This window comes from Xenopus tropicalis, chromosome 1 (genome assembly GCF_000004195.4).
Source record: "Xenopus tropicalis strain Nigerian chromosome 1, UCB_Xtro_10.0, whole genome shotgun sequence".
Taxonomy (NCBI): Eukaryota; Metazoa; Chordata; class Amphibia; order Anura; family Pipidae; genus Xenopus; species Xenopus tropicalis.
Window position 1 is genome coordinate 184,195,398 of NC_030677.2, and position 17,725 is coordinate 184,213,122.

General features: G+C 38.7%; 1 protein-coding gene across 2 annotated transcripts; it reads left to right on the forward strand.

Moving 5' to 3' along the window:
• The first annotated feature begins 56 nt into the window (after positions 1-56).
• Positions 57-15,344, forward strand: hmgcr (3-hydroxy-3-methylglutaryl-CoA reductase). 2 transcript variants are annotated; one of them, XM_002934844.5, is made up of 20 exons: positions 57-160; positions 4,234-4,414; positions 4,510-4,621; positions 4,717-4,804; positions 4,888-4,972; positions 6,268-6,373; positions 7,159-7,265; positions 7,359-7,478; positions 8,164-8,327; positions 8,840-9,078; positions 9,342-9,508; positions 9,604-9,798; positions 9,924-10,082; positions 10,682-10,839; positions 11,514-11,619; positions 12,271-12,441; positions 12,588-12,728; positions 12,977-13,135; positions 13,520-13,674; positions 14,077-15,344. In XM_002934844.5, the coding sequence occupies exons 2-20, from the start codon at positions 4,250-4,252 to the stop codon at positions 14,129-14,131; spliced, it is 2,652 nt and encodes an 883-aa protein (XP_002934890.2). In that variant the 5' UTR covers positions 57-160; positions 4,234-4,249; the 3' UTR covers positions 14,132-15,344. The 2 variants fall into 2 exon arrangements, with proteins under 2 accessions (XP_002934890.2, XP_004910453.1); XM_004910396.4 differs by lacking the exon at positions 57-160 and adding an exon at positions 269-364 and having other exon boundaries at positions 14,077-15,342.
• Positions 15,345-17,725: the final 2,381 nt, after the last annotated feature.

Genomic DNA, 17,725 nt, shown 5'->3' on the forward strand with positions numbered 1-17,725 from the left:
CCGCCCCCAATGCGTCTGTCATTTGGCTTCCCAGCTGACGCCCCAGCCCACTCGCTTAGCGGCGGCGGGAGGTAGAACATCTCTCTGTGTCATCGCCTTATACTTGTGGCATCGCTGCCACCGCCGCCGCCGGGTCACTCACCAGCCAACATCGGCCAAAGTGAGTTTTACATAAATGTCTTTATGACAACGCGAAATATTTTTTTATAATCAGGCATTGTGCGGGGCAGCCTTGGGCATAAGCTTTGGAAAGGGTCCTTTAAATGGCTTCGTCTTCCTGTCACCAAGTGATGAGGTCACTGTTTGGGCACATCAGTGTGTAATGGGAGTGAGAAGGTTATGACTCTTCCGTAGTGAGTTACAGGTTAGGCGCTGCTTTATGGTCTCTGCTAGGGATTCTGTCATTACAGGCGCTTAATATGCCTTTCCCGGATGAGGAAATGGGGGCGGCGGGGTTTGGTAATTGATGTTCTTATTTCTGTATATGTATGTGCGTGTGTGTATATTGCAGTATATCGAGATTCCTTGGGAAAATTCAATAATGTGTATTTAAAGTGGTAGTTCAGCTTTAATTTAACTTTCGGTGTGATGCAGACTGTGATATTAGGAGACAGTTTGCAGTTGTTCCTGTTTTTGAATGATTTAGCTTTCTATTTGGAATTTCAGCAGCTTTCTGGTTGCTAGGGTCCAATATGACCTAGCAACCAGGTACTGGATTGAATAAGAGACTGAAATAGAAATAGTAGGGGAACTGAATAGAAAGAAAAGTAAAAAAAAAAAAAAACAATTACAATAAAATTGTAACCTCAAGGAGCAATAGTTGTTTTCCTGCTGGGGTCAGTGACCCCTGTTTTAGAGCTGAAAAGACTGAGAAGAGAGGAAGGCAGATAAATCAAAAACTATGAAAAAAAGAAGGCCAATTAAAAATGTGCTAAGAATAGGTAATTCTGTGGAATACTAAAAGTTAACTTAAAAGTGAACAGCCTTTTAAAGTAGCACAAACAGCCTGTTGGCTGTTATACACATTTTTATCAAATTAGAAATACACATTGTTGATTGATTTTTTTTTTTTTGGTTGCAGTATCTGAACTATTTACTATGCAGCTGAGGCAAGTATTGTAACAGTGTGCCTCCCTTGGTGTCTATACCATGTATACACACACCATACATTTAGTTGGGAAAGGCTGGAACTGAAATATCCCTGGTGTCTATACCATGTATACACACACCATACATTTAGTTGGGAAAGGCTGGAACTGAAATATCCCTGGTGTCTATACCATGTATACACACACCATACATTTAGTTGGGAAAGGCTGGAACTGAAATATCCCTTGGTGTCTACACCATGTATACACACACCATACATTTTGTTGGGAAAGGCTGGAACTGAAATATCCCTTGGTGTCTACACCATGTATACACACACCATACATTTAGTTGGGAAAGGCTGGAACTGAAATATCCCTTGGTGTCTATACCATGTATACACACACCATACATTTAGTTGGGAAAGGCTGGAACTGAAATATTGGAATGTTTCACTTTGATTGTAAGGGCTCCCTGCTTATACTTATATATCCTTCTATAAGTTACCCATTCACTGGAATAAACAGCTTGGTAATACTCTTTTCTATTAAATCAGAGAGTATCAGCCACTGTTTTATCTGAGCAAAGATATGCAATATACATTTTTTCCCTACAATTCCTATGACTTATGTGGTACTCACAGTGGCAGCACAGATGATTCTGTTGGCTCTCTTTATATGTGGCCTAGTTATATGTGTAGTTATTTTACTTAGCCCAGTGTTGCTCAGTCTGCCCTGGTATTGCTGGGGGTATAGAGTTATACCTAAAGAGCATACTTGTATAAAGGCAGTGTACAGAGTACACAATGCAGTTGAAAAATAAAAAAAAAAGTCTGATTAAGTTATGTCACATTATTTAGATAAACCAGCCCTAACTTACCTTCCATAAAAGGCCAAACATAATGGCTGATAGCACATACACTGCATAAACCACAGGCCAGAAAACTGATTTAGGGAGACATGAAAAGGTAAAAAATTGAATTTTAATATAAGAAAAACAGTCAGAAATCAAATCAAGAATAATCTGCTGTAGAGTTGTTTTATGATTTGGACTCTTGGGAATTTTTACACTAACTAAAACTTGCTGCTGCTGCTGAAGTGACACCTGTTTACACAATGCTTTAAGTTAGGGGACCCTAGTAATTATTAAAATATTTGTTACTGAGGCTTTGTTAAATCTGAAATGTGTATGATTTATAGATGGTGGTTATGCTGTATGCCAGTATCGCCACTATTCACACTAAACAATCAGCCAAAGATGGGGCTGCGTTCAGGTTCAGGGCATTTAGCTGCCCATAATATTGTGGCTTTCTAATGCACAAGTACTTTATAATTTATAGACATTTGCACATTAAATAGTGTGTGTATATGTCTATATGTTATTTATACTTTTAGTTTTATACATGTGTGTAGTCCAAAATGACCAAACAGAAAGTAAGTTATTAGCGCTGATTGCAAGCTGATTACCATGTTTTTATTGAAAACATTTTATCTAAGCCCCACCTTCTAATTACAAGCTACCCCAATATAACTCCTCCTCCTCCTCATCCTATCCTTTATCTACTTTGCCCAATTCTTAACTATCCATATCCTAAGAGCACACTCTTCTACCCCAGCTATTCAGTGAGTAATCAATCTGTTCCCTGCATCTCCTAGCTGGTAAGATTATCTATCAGGGGTCCTCTTGGTCTTATTGTGGCAGTTTGTTCCTATTTGTTACCAATTTACCCTTGTTACTGCTTATAACAAATTGTAATGTGATGCAATAGCTTGTAACATTTGCTTCTTGGTACATTTTATACATGTCACTCCTCTTTGGCAGCTAGAAACTGGGGTCTGGTAAGAGCAATAGGTATTATGTTAGAGAGTGATCACACAGTGTTATCTTTAACAGTAATGTCATTTGGGGTTGTTTTTAGCTTCTTTTTTGGGGTTATTGCTCATTATTCTTTTCTTCAGCTTTATAATAACCCCGAAGTATTCAGAATTTGGGTTTTATGAATGTTTAACCCAATACATATTTGTAAGTGAAGTCAGTTCATGTAATAGAGCTGAAAACTTACATAATCCTTTGTTATTATCCTGTGATTATGGATTATGTCGATAATGTTAGCTGCTCAGGTCTGTGTGTTCTTGACCTGCTAGAGTGTAAGACTTCTTGCTCTCCACTTTGTCCTGATTGTACCACAGGATCTGACCAAACTCCTACTAACATTTAAAATTAGAAAATTAGATTAGATTTATTAGTAGAAACATGGATGTAATATGTTTGCATATTGCAATAATTAATCCCTAGCCTCTATGGCTTAGTCTACTGCATGAAGATTTCCTCTTAATCACTTGTCTCTTGGCAGCCCTGTTCAAAGTGCTTACACCTTGGGTGTGCCACGTCTTTCACAGTCTTGAATTATTCCCATGCATGAGTTTCTTCCTCAGTGAATGACATTCCTGATAACCTGTTAATTATTATACACTTGACTTTCTTTTTTTAAGGGGTAGTTCATCATTAAGTTAACATTTTTATGTTATAGACTTTGATATTCTGAGAAAAATTGCAGTTGGTCTTTGGTTGTTTTTTTTTTTTATTATATAGCTTTTTGTTCAGAAGCCCTCCAGCTTGGTATTTCAGCAGTTATCTGGTTGCTTGGGTCCAAATGACCTTAGCAACCAGGCAGTGGTTTGAATGAGTGACTTATAAATGAATAGGAGAGGGCCTGAATAAAAAGATAAGTTATAAAAAGTAACAATAAAACTATAGTCTCACAGAGCAATAGTTTTTGTCTGCTGGGGTCAGTGACCCCCATTTGAAAGCTGCAAAGAGTTAGAAGAAGAAGGTAAATAATTAAGAAAAACTATAAGAAATAAATAACGAAGACCAATTGAAAAGTTGCTTAGAAGTGACCATTCTATAACATACTAAAAGTTAAAGATGAGCCACTCCTTTTAATGTGAACCACCCCCTTTAAAAAATCTAAGTGGATGAACTGAATTTTCCTACCAGATGACTTTCTACATCCCCAGTAGGTGGCAGGCAATTTCCAAGTCACCTACTGGGTATGGTGGAATATGTTTCAAATGTTTGTGATTATATGTAAAAAAAAAAACTATGAAGATATATATTAACATTTCTCTCTCTCTTTCTCAGGTTCTCAGAAATAAAGATGCTGTCTAGGCTATTCCGCATGCATGGCCAGTTTGTGGCCTCTCACCCCTGGGAAGTCATCGTGGGGACTGTGACTCTCACGATCTGCATGATGTCAATGAACATGTTCACTGGGAATGACAAAATCTGTGGATGGAATTATGCTTGCCCCAAATTTGAGGAAGTGAGTCTTGCAATACGTGTATAGGTCCATCAATTAATTCAAAATAGTTATAATATTGTCACATTGCTGATGTATTTTACTCTGGTGTTTTACAGGATGTTCTGAGCAGCGACATCATCATCCTGACAATCACAAGATGCATCGCCATCCTTTATATTTATTTCCAGTTCCAGAACCTCAGGCAGCTCGGCTCAAAATACATTTTAGGTGATTTTTTTAAAAAATTTCTAATAATGGAAATGGTTAAAATAAAGCTATAAAACTAACATTCTCTTGAACCAATTTTTTTTTTTTTTTTTTAGGGATTGCTGGGCTTTTCACCATCTTCTCAAGCTTTGTCTTCAGCACAGTGGTCATTCACTTCCTAGATAAAGAACTAACTGGCCTTAAGTGAGTATAGTGTGCCTTTTGTGCTGGGTGTTTGTACATTTTTGTGCCTCCAAATATTAATGAAATGCTACTTTTTATTACAGTGAAGCTCTTCCATTTTTCCTGCTTCTGATTGATCTTTCCAAGGCTAGTGCTTTAGCCAAATTTGCTCTAAGTTCCAACTCACAGGTATGTACACCCTTCCCCTCTAATTTTGTAATAGACTTGAAAAAATTCACTACGGAGAGCATTACTCTGTAATATATTATCTTAAAGAGATTAAAGATCCACCAGCAGGATTTTAATACATTTGTTGATAAAGTCCCAGACTATGCTAGTGGTCAGACCATGTAAAGATTGTTCGGTGTTTGGTCCCATCTATCATTGCCTGTATGGTATCTTCGGGATCGGGTGGCATTTATGACGATTAACCTTGAAATCCCATAGAATCACATTCATTCTTTCCAAATTAAAAATCTTGTCAGCAGATAATTCTATTTCCAACACTATGGGGCACATTTACTAAGACACGAATCAGAACCGAATTGGAAAAATTCCGATTTGAAAACGAACATTTTGCGTCTTTACGACTTTTCGGAAATTGTCGTGACTTTTTCGTTACCAATACGATTTGCGCAAAAAAACGCGAGTTTTTCGTAGCCATTCCGAAAGTTGCGCAAAATCTGGCGATTTTTTCGTAGCGTTAAAACTTGCGCGAAAAGTTGCGCCTTTTTCGTAGCGTTAAAACTTAAAAGGTGCGACGTTTCGCGCAAGTTTTAACGCTACGAAAAAATCGCAACTTTTTGCGCAAGTTCTAACGCTACGAAAAATCGCCACATTTTGCGCAACTTCCGGAATGGCTGCGAAAAACACGCGTTTTTTCGCACAAATCGTATTAGTAATGAAAAAGTCGCGACAATTTTCCGAAAAAATCGCAAAATACCGATCATTACGAAAAAAACGCAATCGGACACATTCGGCCCGTTCATGGGTTAGTAAATGTGCCCCTATGTCTGCCATTCCTGGTCTAGCAAATTGATTAAAGTCTGAAGTTTGGTTGGTTTATTAATTGTAGCGGTTCCTCTGGCAAATGTAAATGTTCATATTGTCTGTATCAGAAATATAAATATAATAAAAAATGTATCAGCTAAAGCCTAATGGTCAAGTTTAATAAAAAAAAAAAAAAGTAAAACATGTAAACAGTAGTCTCTCACAACCAACATGCGCTTCCATATCGAAGCATTTGGTGGAACTGGTGCAAGTTCCCTTCTGGTGCAGACCTTTAGCATGTCACCACAATGCACCAACCCTCCTGTGGGCTTATGTAGGTGCTGAAAATCACTTCATGTGTGTCCATATTTAGTTTCCCAAAAATGATTTTCTGCTTGTGTAGAGATACAAAACCAAACAATGTGATTTGTATCAACTTTGAATAATCTAATTGCTTTTCTAATTGGGAGCTGTCTTATTTTCTTACCTTTTAGGATGAAGTCCGAGACAATATTGCCCGTGGCATGGCAATTTTAGGACCTACCTTTACCCTTGATGCACTTGTTGAATGTCTTGTGATTGGAGTTGGCACAATGTCAGGTTAGTTTTTTGTCCCTTGTTATAAATAAATCATTCTGCATTGTAAACTTATTACTTCCTACTTCTGCTCTACAATATGTTGGTTTATGTATGCTATGTGGCTGTTTTCCACACATTTATGTGTATAGATAGAGAATGAAAGAGAGAGAGGGATGGAATGAGAGAGATGATCTGAAAGCTGCACTCCCTTACAGCTGGGTGCCAAGAACCAAAACATTTCAATACATACAATAAAGGCAGTCTGCACTCCAAATATGTGTTTCTTAAAGTGCTTTATTATTTATATTTCAACATTTTGGCTCCTGTTTGGGGTCCTGTTTAAGATTCACCCTGGAGGGGTGTACTCGTAGATCATTAGATTGTCACTCAAAATGCTCACTACCACATATTTGCGGGAGGAGTTATTCAGTGCACTTTTTTGCCTACCCACTGAGAAATCACCCTCACTAACCTTTATACATTCCATACTGTTCTTACATTTATTAAAGTTTGTCCAGACTGGCAGGGATTTGAAATTCAAATTTATCTAATTTTGTATGTAGCATACCCACCCATAAAGTACCATAGGACTGTCAGAGTTAGTAGTTTTTCATCAGGGTTGGAATTTAAAAAGCTGTGTAAGTTGCATAAGATTTCAAAGACAATTAACTAATTATGCATTTGTGAAATAGTTTTAGTGAAGTGTCTTGGTTTTGCTACTGTGTAAATTCAATATAGCATGCAATATTGCACAGCTGTGCAGTAAATATATATATTTTTTTAAGTTTACATTTTGTATTTTGCAGGTGTGCGGCAGTTAGAAATCATGTGTTGCTTTGGCTGCATGTCTGTCCTTGCCAACTATTTTGCCTTCATGACCTTCTTTCCAGCTTGTGTTTCACTGGTGTTAGAGGTAAGGACTGAGATACCATTGTCTCCATGCTTAGATCTTGATGCCACCATATAAATCAAACCCTTTACCTAAATATTCTTTTGAACTTTTTAGCTTTCTAGGGAGAGCCGCGAGGGCCGTCCAATCTGGCAGCTCAGTCAGTTTGCTAGTGTACTAGAAGAAGAGGAGGATAATAAACCAAATCCCGTTACTCAGAGAGTGAAAATGATTATGGTAGGTATCGCTTATTTTAGGAATTTGTGTGTCTTTAACCCTTCTGCAACAAACAGGCTTAACAGGTTTAGCAACTTCAATGAGTTTTTGTCTGCACCAGCATTCAAAAAAAGTGTTCTTGCTATGGCTTGCATTGTTGCCAGTTGTGTCTAAATGACATTATCAACTTAATGTTGTTTCTAAAACTTTCATTTATGTTCTTTTAAAGGCAAATACACAGTACTCTAAGTAACATCTGTGCTATGTTCATATATATATATTTTAATGAAACTGTGGCCCTGCTGGTCAGAAAATAAATAATAGTGGTCAAATGACCTCTGGTCCTTTGTAAGGAATATTGATATTTTTAAAATCCTTAACTGGTAGGGGTGGGAACTGGGGGTTAGTTTCTGTCATACCTTTCAATATACTGCAGGACTATTTACATTTTAACTCCTGCCTGTGGAAGGATAACATTGCCCCCAGCCCAGTAAAACCAATTCATGTCTCTCTCCTGGCGGCTTAGCAGCAGTTTTTATAGAAAAAGAAGATTGTGGCTTTTCAGTCCTAGTAATACATATTCCTGACAGTTTTCATAGGCATGTGTCACTATCACTTGAAGTACCACATGTTGGTGTGTGTAGTACATAATGACTGATTACTCTCTTAAGTCCTCATTTTTCTTTTTTCTTTTTTTTTTCTCCAGTCCTTGGGATTGGTCCTTGTTCATGCTCATAGTCGATGGATAAGTGAACCCTCATCCCAAAACAGCACTTCAATTGGTGACCATGAAGTTTCCACCATGCTGGATGATATGATGCCAAAGAGAGTTGAGCCCAGCATGCCCCTCTGGCAGTTCTATCTTTCCAGGTAGTTATACATTGCTTTTCTTTTGTTACTCCTAAAGTAGTACTTATTAAACCCTTATTATCTCCTGCACCTGATTTTCTTGAGACTGTATGTTTCTGTTAAGGATAAAGGATTTTTGCTGTAACAATGTAAGAAATGCTGAGTTGCCGGCTATATGTATGGGGAATACAATCAGTTGTAGAACATGTAAATAACTCAGAAGCTCAGACAGCTGTACTGCAAAAATCCTTTGTTTTTACTAAAAACTCTCATCCTCAAGAAATTGGGTCCATGTGTATTCTTTTAAGTTACAGTCAAGACTTAAACATTGTGGCTGTGATGCACTTAGCAGCTGTAAATATTTAATTATGCCTATGCATTTGATACAATACTCAAGAGAACCAAAAATACACTAAAATGATACCTTCCATCTGATTTACTATGTTACCCCCCTGCACAAATTATGTAGGAAACAGGACACCATCTTATTCCAGAATAACCACTTTTTTTATTTTCTCTCTGTTTTATAACAGGATGGTGACCATGGATGTAGAGCAGATCATTACTCTTGGGCTTGCTCTTCTCCTTGCCGTGAAGTACATATTCTTTGAGCAAACTGAGACAGAATCAACCTTCTCTCTAAAGAACCCCATAATCTCCCCCGTAGCTGTGCAGAAGAAGCAAGCAGAGAGTTGCTGCAGACGGGAACCTGAACAAGAAAAAACAGTCATTGTTTCCTCAACAGAAGACGCTTCATCAAAGGAGGAAAAAGGTATAATTATTCACTTGTGTTTTTGTACAGCTTTATAGTTAAGTAAAATAATGTGTATGCCATGTTCATCCATGTGGTTTGTTTTGCCTTTACTGATTCTGTCATCAAAGTGATGTGATATCAGTGGTTAATAACTGGCAAGTGGACAGGTAAAGCGACAAATCACATCACTGTGTGTATGCCTATGAATATGTGAAAGTGAAGCATGTTGGAATGTATGGAATGTTTATTTATGAACTCTTATTCGTCTCTCCTGCTTCTAGAGGCAGTTATAAGACCATTACCCCTTGAGACATCACCCAAAGCCAAGTTTATGGTGGGAGATTCTTCTCCAGTAGAATTGTCCCCAGAAGAAAAAAATACATCATTTGACCTGCCGGAGGAACCCCGTCCACTTGATGAATGTGTTCGTATCCTCAAGAATCCAGATGTAAGTAAAATGGATTTGATAATTATTAAATGATTGAAATAGGGGAAATGTTGGAAAGGCAGATTTTTCTAAAATGTTTTCCATGTTTTTTACAGAAAGGTGCCCAGTATCTGACTGATGCAGAAGTCATCAGCCTAGTGAATGCCAAGCATATCCCAGCCTACAAACTGGAAACTATGATGGAATCTCCTGAGAGGGGCGTGGCTGTTCGTCGGCAAATGTTGGCTGATAAGCTGCCCCAACCATCAGCACTGCAGAGCTTGCCCTATAAGAACTACAACTACTCTTTAGTAAGTCAGTGGTATATAAATGGATAGGCCTATGTATCATTACAAAGACTATTTGTATGCCTCTGCACATTTATTTATACAAATGCAGTTTTATATATTTTGCAATGTTTATCTTTTGTTCTCAGGTAATGGGCGCTTGTTGTGAGAATGTCATCGGCTACATGCCCATCCCTGTAGGTGTAGCTGGACCTCTCTTTCTGAACAACAAAGAGTATCAGGTGCCCATGGCAACAACTGAAGGGTGTCTTGTGGCTAGCACCAACAGAGGTTGCAGAGCCATAATGGTGAGTTGAGTTTATAACTGTATTTAACATATTCAAAAGGCAACAACAAACCAATATTGTTAATTTAACATTTATGGAAAATATACAATAGCTTAGAAAGACCTGTGGGTAATATTAAAATACTTACAAATAATTTTCTATATTTCTTTTTGGCCTAAACTTTTTGTAGTTTAGGCCAATCGGCACTGTTGAAATGCCATGCTCTCTGAGAAATCTGAGAGAAGCTGCTCATACCTGACTGTCATACATAATACACTCTTCTGTTAGGATAGGGCTCTGATGTCCCTTAAAGATAAATCTTGAGTGAGCATTAAGGAGCCCTCAAAAAGCCATTACTGAATTTTTGGTTCTCTGCTCAGTGGGCAACTGGATCGCTCACTTTGTGCAATATGGCAACCGCTAAACATGAGACCTATCACTGTTCTGTCCTTCTGTCTTTACTAAATCATCTCCTTATAATTCGAGGGATTTGCCAAGTGCCAAGGGATTTGCATATGTGACTTGGGAATATTGATAATTGATATGTATATATCTGCTTAATTAAAGGTTAATATGCCGAATATTACTTAACACATGATGATTGCCTTTATCTCTTGTAGCTGGGAGGAGGTGCCAGAAGTCGTGTTCTAGCCGATGGAATGACTCGTGGACCAGTTGTTAGGTTACCAACTGCCTGTGATGCAGCAGAAGTAAAGGCCTGGCTTGACAGCATGGAGGGATTTAAAGTCATAAAGGATGCTTTTGATAGCACAAGCAGGTATGTTCATGCAGTACCTATAAGGGAAAGTCAGTAGTACAGCAAATGTTTTAAGATCAGATTTCCATTTATTAGAAGATGTGAGAAAGTGTGTGACTCTGGGGACCAGTCACCCAGATATAAAAACCTGTATAATTATTAAAAAAAAAAAAAAGTCCTTTGCAAATTAAACATGGAACCCAAATTCATTGTTAATAAAACATTCATACCAGTTTTAAATGTATTTCAAAATCTCAGTCATATATTTCCTGCCCTGCCTCTATTCCTCAGGCATACAGATGGGACAGGCAATTCACTTTCCATTCTGCACTTTATAGACATCACTGCGCTCTGCACATTCCTTCTCCCTCATCACAGTCTATAATTGTGTAGTCTGTACCTGGGCATCAGGTCCCTCACATATGCCAAATTTTTGGGGTGATGCAAACTTGCCTTGATAATAGTGTCCAAAAATGGCAGCTGACTGCTGCTGTAAATATGAATTCCAAGAAGGAAGGGAACACAATTTAAATAATTTTATATAGTGTAAGTAAAGTTTATTTTACTCAACATAATAGAAAAGAATTTAGCAATATTTCCTAGGGTGACAGGTCCCCTTTAATATAGGTGCGTCTCATGCTTGGCATAAATATGATAACTTGTGCACCATGATATGGACTGATATCTTTCCTTAGATTTGCTCGACTTGGGAGACTACAAACCTGCGTTGCTGGCAGGAACCTGTACATTCGTTTCCAGTCAAAAACGGGAGATGCCATGGGAATGAACATGATTTCAAAAGTACGTTAGTTATAAAAGAAAATTATATTTCTTAACTGTGACCTTATCTAAATTACCTTGGCATGATTTACATGGAATGCAATTCTCAATGGAATGTTATCCATTGTTCTGCCCCTCCAGTTGTAGCTGTACCTGGAGCCCAAGCCTGTGAATGCCCCAGTATAAGGGCTGTGACAGACGGGGAGATTAGTCGCTGCGCGACAAATCTCCCTTGTTGCGGGCGACTAATCTCCCCGAAATGTCATCCCACTGGCGATTTACATTCTAGCCGGAAGGATGGCATATTGGGGAGATTAATCGCCCGCGACAAGGGAGATATGTCGTGTGGCGACTAATCTCCCCGTCTGTCACAGCCCTTAATGAACTGAAAGATAGTTACATGAATGTATTTATTTGCTAGTTGTATCAACTTCATTCAGCTATTGTCTGTCTCTGGATGATGGGAGATAAGGTTAAGATGCTCTTATTACATGTCCTGGTTACCTTTCTAAACATAAGATCTAATTCCTAATTAACCTAGTGCCCCTCCCCTTGATTTTATAGAGTTTAGTATTGGTGCCTGTCACATGTCCCATCCCTGCTGCAAAACAGCATAATAGCCAGACCTTTACCCACAACCTCCCATATTCTGTATTATGTGCTTTTTTACAGGGCACTGAGAAAGCTCTCTCTAGACTACAAGAAGAGTTCCCTGAACTCCATGTCTTGGCCGTCAGTGGCAACTACTGTACAGATAAGAAGCCTGCTGCTATTAACTGGATAGAGGGTAGAGGAAAGTCTGTGGTGTGTGAAGCAATCATTCCAGCCAGAGTTGTACGGGAGGTAAGGCATTCTTTTCCCCTTCTAATCCTATGACTATCTTTCAATGAATGGGGGATTGAAAATCTGCAGACAGGAAAGGAAAATTAAAGCATAATCTATTTTATATGATTGCAGCTTAGATGGAAATATGTCTTTTACCTCCCTAGGTTCTAAAGAGCTCAACAGAAGCATTAGTTGAAGTAAATATCAACAAGAATCTGATTGGTTCTGCAATGGCGGGAAGCATCGGCGGCTACAATGCCCATGCCGCAAACATTGTGACTGCCATTTACATTGCTTGCGGACAGGTAAGTGAACAGAGTATGAAGAAACATCCAGGCTTTTGTAGAGATGAAAGGAAATTTTTGGTATTTGTTCTGTTAAGTGATCCCCCTTGCCCCAGGGGGGAATAGCTCTTCATCCTGTCAGTATCGTCTCTGTAATCATTTCCTTTTCAGTTTATTCTTGTTTTCATCCAATAAATCTGCTTTTTATTCAATGACTATATGAGGTCACTGATTTATTCACACCCTCCTTCATTTTTCCTTTTTATTAGGATGCTGCTCAGAATGTTGGGAGCTCCAATTGCATCACAATAATGGAGGCCACTGGTCCTATGAATGAAGATTTGTACATCAGCTGCACAATGCCCTCTATTGAAATTGGAACTGTAGGAGGTGGAACCAACTTGGCTCCCCAGCAAGCTTGCTTACAGGTATGTGATGGGGTTTTTTTTTATGCTTGGTGGGGAGATAATTGTAAGGAAAGTAAATTTTACAGACAAGAAGGAGTTCATTATACAGCAGGTTTATATGTGACCTGGTCATTTTTATTACCTACTCCCACAATTGCTTACAAAGAGTGTAGGGTAGTTAGTCACATTAATACCCCTTAATATTTTCACACAAATATCTGCTGGCAAATGAGCAATTATATTCAATACCTTGAACTGGCATGTCATTCTGCATTTATGTGACGAATCATATGAATATATATTCCTCTTATTTGTCCTTTTGCTTTCCCAGTCTTTCCCTGTATTAAAAAATGAAAAGTCCTGAAAGAAATGCATATTCATAAATATTGTCTCTTTTGTTATTAGATGCTGGGGGTGCAAGGAGCAAGCACAGAGGCACCAGGGAAGAATGCATGCCAACTCGCTCAGATCGTCTGTGGCACAGTTATGGCAGGGGAACTGTCACTAATGGCAGCTTTGGCAGCGGGTCATCTAGTCAAGAGTCACATGGTCCACAACAGGTAAGCCACACATATACATTCATTAATGATCTAAATAGAATATTGTGGTTTCTTTAAAATGACATGGCTAGCCAAATAGCTTATAGTTTTCTCTGGTTTCTCCTGTGTCCTCCCACATTCACAAATAATACAGGCAGGATATTTAACTTCTGACTAAATTGACTGTAGTGTGTGTGTTAATGTGATAGGGACTTTAAATTGTAAGCTCACTGGGGCAGGGACTGGTGTGAATGATCTACAATCTCTCTACAGTACTGCAGAAAATGTGTCGGTGCTATAGATAATAATAAAATATTACATATAATTAGTAACTGTATAATACAGCTACGGTGGAGCAATGATTTACTTGCTACTGACTTAATAGAACCTTTTAACATTTGATTAATGAATTGTAATTCCCAGGTCAAAAATGAACCTTCAAGACCTGCCAGGCACATGCACAAAGAAAGCTGCCTAATTGGCCACGGATAAAGTGAATCTTAAAATGAACTTCTCTGAGAAATGGTGCTTTATCACAGAACAACACAAGTTGGTGCCCTGTCTACCCAAGAAAGCAACTTGCCTCACCTACAAATGGCTTCCCGGGCCTAAAGTGCACAAACAGCAGCAACTGTGCCTCTTATTGGGCCTAAAGAGCCTCCCAATGACCTTGTTAATCCAGTCTTGTGTTGATGATGGCAACTTAAAAAGAAACTTAATTAACACATTGGTCTGTGTTGTTTTTATTTTTAAAGCCCAGCTTTGTTTCTAAGGCTGTTTTGTATTAATTTATCAGGTCAGTAATTGTAATATACTTTGATTGTGGATAGAACAGTAATTTATTTGGGGGGGGTTTATGGAATTTTATATTTGCGAATAATTAATATATTCCATGTGTTATACATGCATATTGTTTGCTCTGCCCCTCTGGTAATTGATCATTTGATTACAAATTCAAGTACTGAAAGGGTTAGTCTTGGTTATTACGTTCTACTTAAAGCAACAGTAACCATTCTGCTATAAAGATGGGACATTGCTTCCCTTGGCGTATCGGCATAGCTACTATTAAATTTGAAGTACTTTTCCCCTGGCCACTAGAGGGAGCTCAATATCAGGCTTCCCCACAACTTTACTACTGATACACACATTAAAGGGGTTGTACACTTTTAAATTAACTTTTTGTGTGATGTAGAGAGTGCTATTCCAAGTCAACTTGCAATTAATCTTCATTTTTTCTTCATTTGTGGTTTTTGAGTGACTTCGCCTTTCATTCAGCAGTTCTTCAGTATGGAATGTCAGCAGCTATCTGGTTGCTAGGGTCCAAATTACCATAGCAACCAAAGCTGGAAAGAGTCAGAAAAAGAAAGCAAATAATTCGGAAACTATGAAAATGAAGACCTATTGCAAAGTTGCTTGGAATTGGCCATTGTATAACATACTTAAAGCTAACTTATTGGTGACCTCCCCTTCCCTACAAGCCAACCAATCACCAAGCGCTATTTGAAAAGGCCAAGTTGCCTGTGTGGTCACTCTGCTCTGCCAAAGAGTTGAACTTGCCATGAAGCATCTATTTCTGTTTTTTCTCCTCCCTGCTGTTTTTTCTCTTATTAAAGGTCAAAAAAACTGTAAGTCTTTATAAGATTTTTCAAACTACTTTAAAAGCTGCAATAAAAGACACCTATTTTTCTATACGCGATGCCTGTTTTGCTTTGAAATTGTGTGTGCTTAGTAGATTCCGTGCATTGAGGACATACCCCAGTCGTGTAGCTCTGCCCAGAATGTTGGAAAACCAGATACAAACCGAAGTATCACTTTAATTATAGGGATTGTTAGTCAGGGACCCGATTCACACCTGGGAGTCACTTGTGCAATTAGGGATTCAAATTAGTGGCAGAATTAATTGTAGAGGCAGTTTTACAAACGGTCATGTTGAGCCAATGGGTTAGGAATCTCTGACCTGGAATCTGTTTAAAGGAAAACTATACCCCAGAATGAATACTTAACCAACAGATAGTGTATATTATGTTAAGTGACCTGGAATATATATATATATATATATATATATATATCCGTAAATATTGCCATTTTACACCACCTCCCTTGAGCCACCATTTAGTGATGGGCTGTGTGCTCCCTCAGAGATCACATGACCAGAAATAATGCAGCTCTAACTGTAACAGGAAGTAGTGTGGGAGCAAAAGGCAGAACTCCTTCCATTGTCCATTCATTGACTGATGGGGCCTAGCATGTATGTGTGCCTTGGCTTGTTTGTGTGCACTGTGAATCCTAAGATCCAAGGAGGTGGCCCTTTATTCTTAAAATGGCAGTTTTCCATTTAGGATTACCCAATAGCACATACAGGTATAGGACCTATTATCCAGAATGCTCTGGACCAAGGGTATTCCGGATAAGGGGTCTTTCCGTAATTTGGATCTCAATACCTTAAATCTACTAAAAAATCAATAAAACATTAATTAAACCCAATAGGAATGTTTTGCATCCAATAAAGATTATTTATATCTTAGTTTGGATCAATTACAAGGTACTGTTTTATTTCTACATAGAAAAAGGAGTCTATGGGAGACGGGCTTTCTGTAATTCGGAGCTTTCTGGATAACGGGTTTCTGGATAAGGGGTCCGATACCTGTACTACTAAAGTATATTTTTATGAAAATGGTTTATTTAGATGAAGCAGGGTACATATGAGCTTGTTTATGAAATATATTTTTATAGAGTACTACATTGGGGGATTCCCTTTAAACACCTTTTAACCTCTTTACTGCCAACGGCTCTTTGATCTGCTGCATCACTTGTTGCCTTTCTAACGCCACCCATGCTGCTAGCTGTTGACTTAAATGGCCGGCAGATTTTGGCTGGAACAAGTCCATAGGAGGCAGCATGGGTGGGGGGGAAGCAGGTAAAACTTTAGCATGGCCAGCGAGGGCACACACAAACCCTATTCTTCAGCCTTAAAGGTGCCACAGGTGGGTAGGATTCCAAGAGAACTTTAGAGACAACACAGCACAATATCGGGTCCCTATTTTCTTTAAAACTTTTTTTTTTTTTTTACATATTTTCTCCATGATGTATGAGGTGGATTTAGTGGTACAACCAAAGCTTGGGAAAGATCCTCACTTGTGTGTATCTTCCCTTATTATTGCTCACATCTGATATAAAAACTAAAGCTTAAGTAATATCCTGGTGGAGCCAGATACTCCACTTGCCATACTCGGTATCTCTGTTCTGCGCACACAAATTACTGCTATAACCATGATCCCCAGGGCGTGCCATGCTTGGTACATATTCACACTAGGCCTACACTGTCCGGCAGATCAGGAAAATCATCTTCATACATTGTGCTTCTGCTCTGTCCTATGGCAGTACTGGGACAACATCCCATCTAAAGTGTAACTACCCCTACATAGTATGCTACAAAAGGTAACCCATAGAAACCAATAAGCTGCTTGCTTTTGAACAGCTGATAAGTAAATGCTGTCTGCTGATTGGTTACTATCATTACTGGGCCAAATAGCAAAGGTGCCTGAGAGAAGGTCCTGCCCTCTGTGCCCGACCCCCTCCCAGCAAGGTGATGAGTGGAGAGGGAGAGAATGGAGTGCTCATCTCCCCCCCTTCCCCCCAATGGTCAATACCAAGTGCAAATCCCATCAATCTGAAAAAGGGGTAGGCAGGCAGTAGGGGTATGTAACTAGAAACCCCCCCATACACCATTGCACTCTAGGCACATGCCTCTTCCACTTCTTCCAGCCCTGGATGCTTTATGATTAGACCCGGAGCAGACTTTGCTGGAAAGGCTCTATTAAAGGAAAACTATACCCCCAGAATGAATACTTAACCAACAGATAGTTTATATTATGTTAAGTAACCTATTAAAAAATCTTGACAAACTGGAATATATATATCAGTAAATATTGCCCTTTTACATCTTTTCCCTTGAGCCGCCATTTAGTGATGGGCTGTGTGCTCCCTTAGAGATCACATGACCAGAAATAATGCAGCTCTAACTGTAACAGGAAGTAGTGTGGGAGTAAAAGGCAAAACTCTGTCCACTAAT

What these genes read in the sequence shown, in the direction of transcription:
- hmgcr (XM_002934844.5), top strand. Translation starts at nt 4,250, where the DNA reads ATGCTGTCTAGGCTATTCCGCATGCATGGCCAGTTTGTGGCCTCTCAC. An exon ending in CGGCTCAAAATACATTTTAG is followed by an intron (nt 4,622 to 4,716) that starts GTGATTTTTTTA and finishes TTTTTTTTTTAG; the next exon opens with GGATTGCTGGGCTTTTCACC. An exon ending in TGGAGTTGGCACAATGTCAG is followed by an intron (nt 6,374 to 7,158) that starts GTTAGTTTTTTG and finishes TGTATTTTGCAG; the next exon opens with GTGTGCGGCAGTTAGAAATC.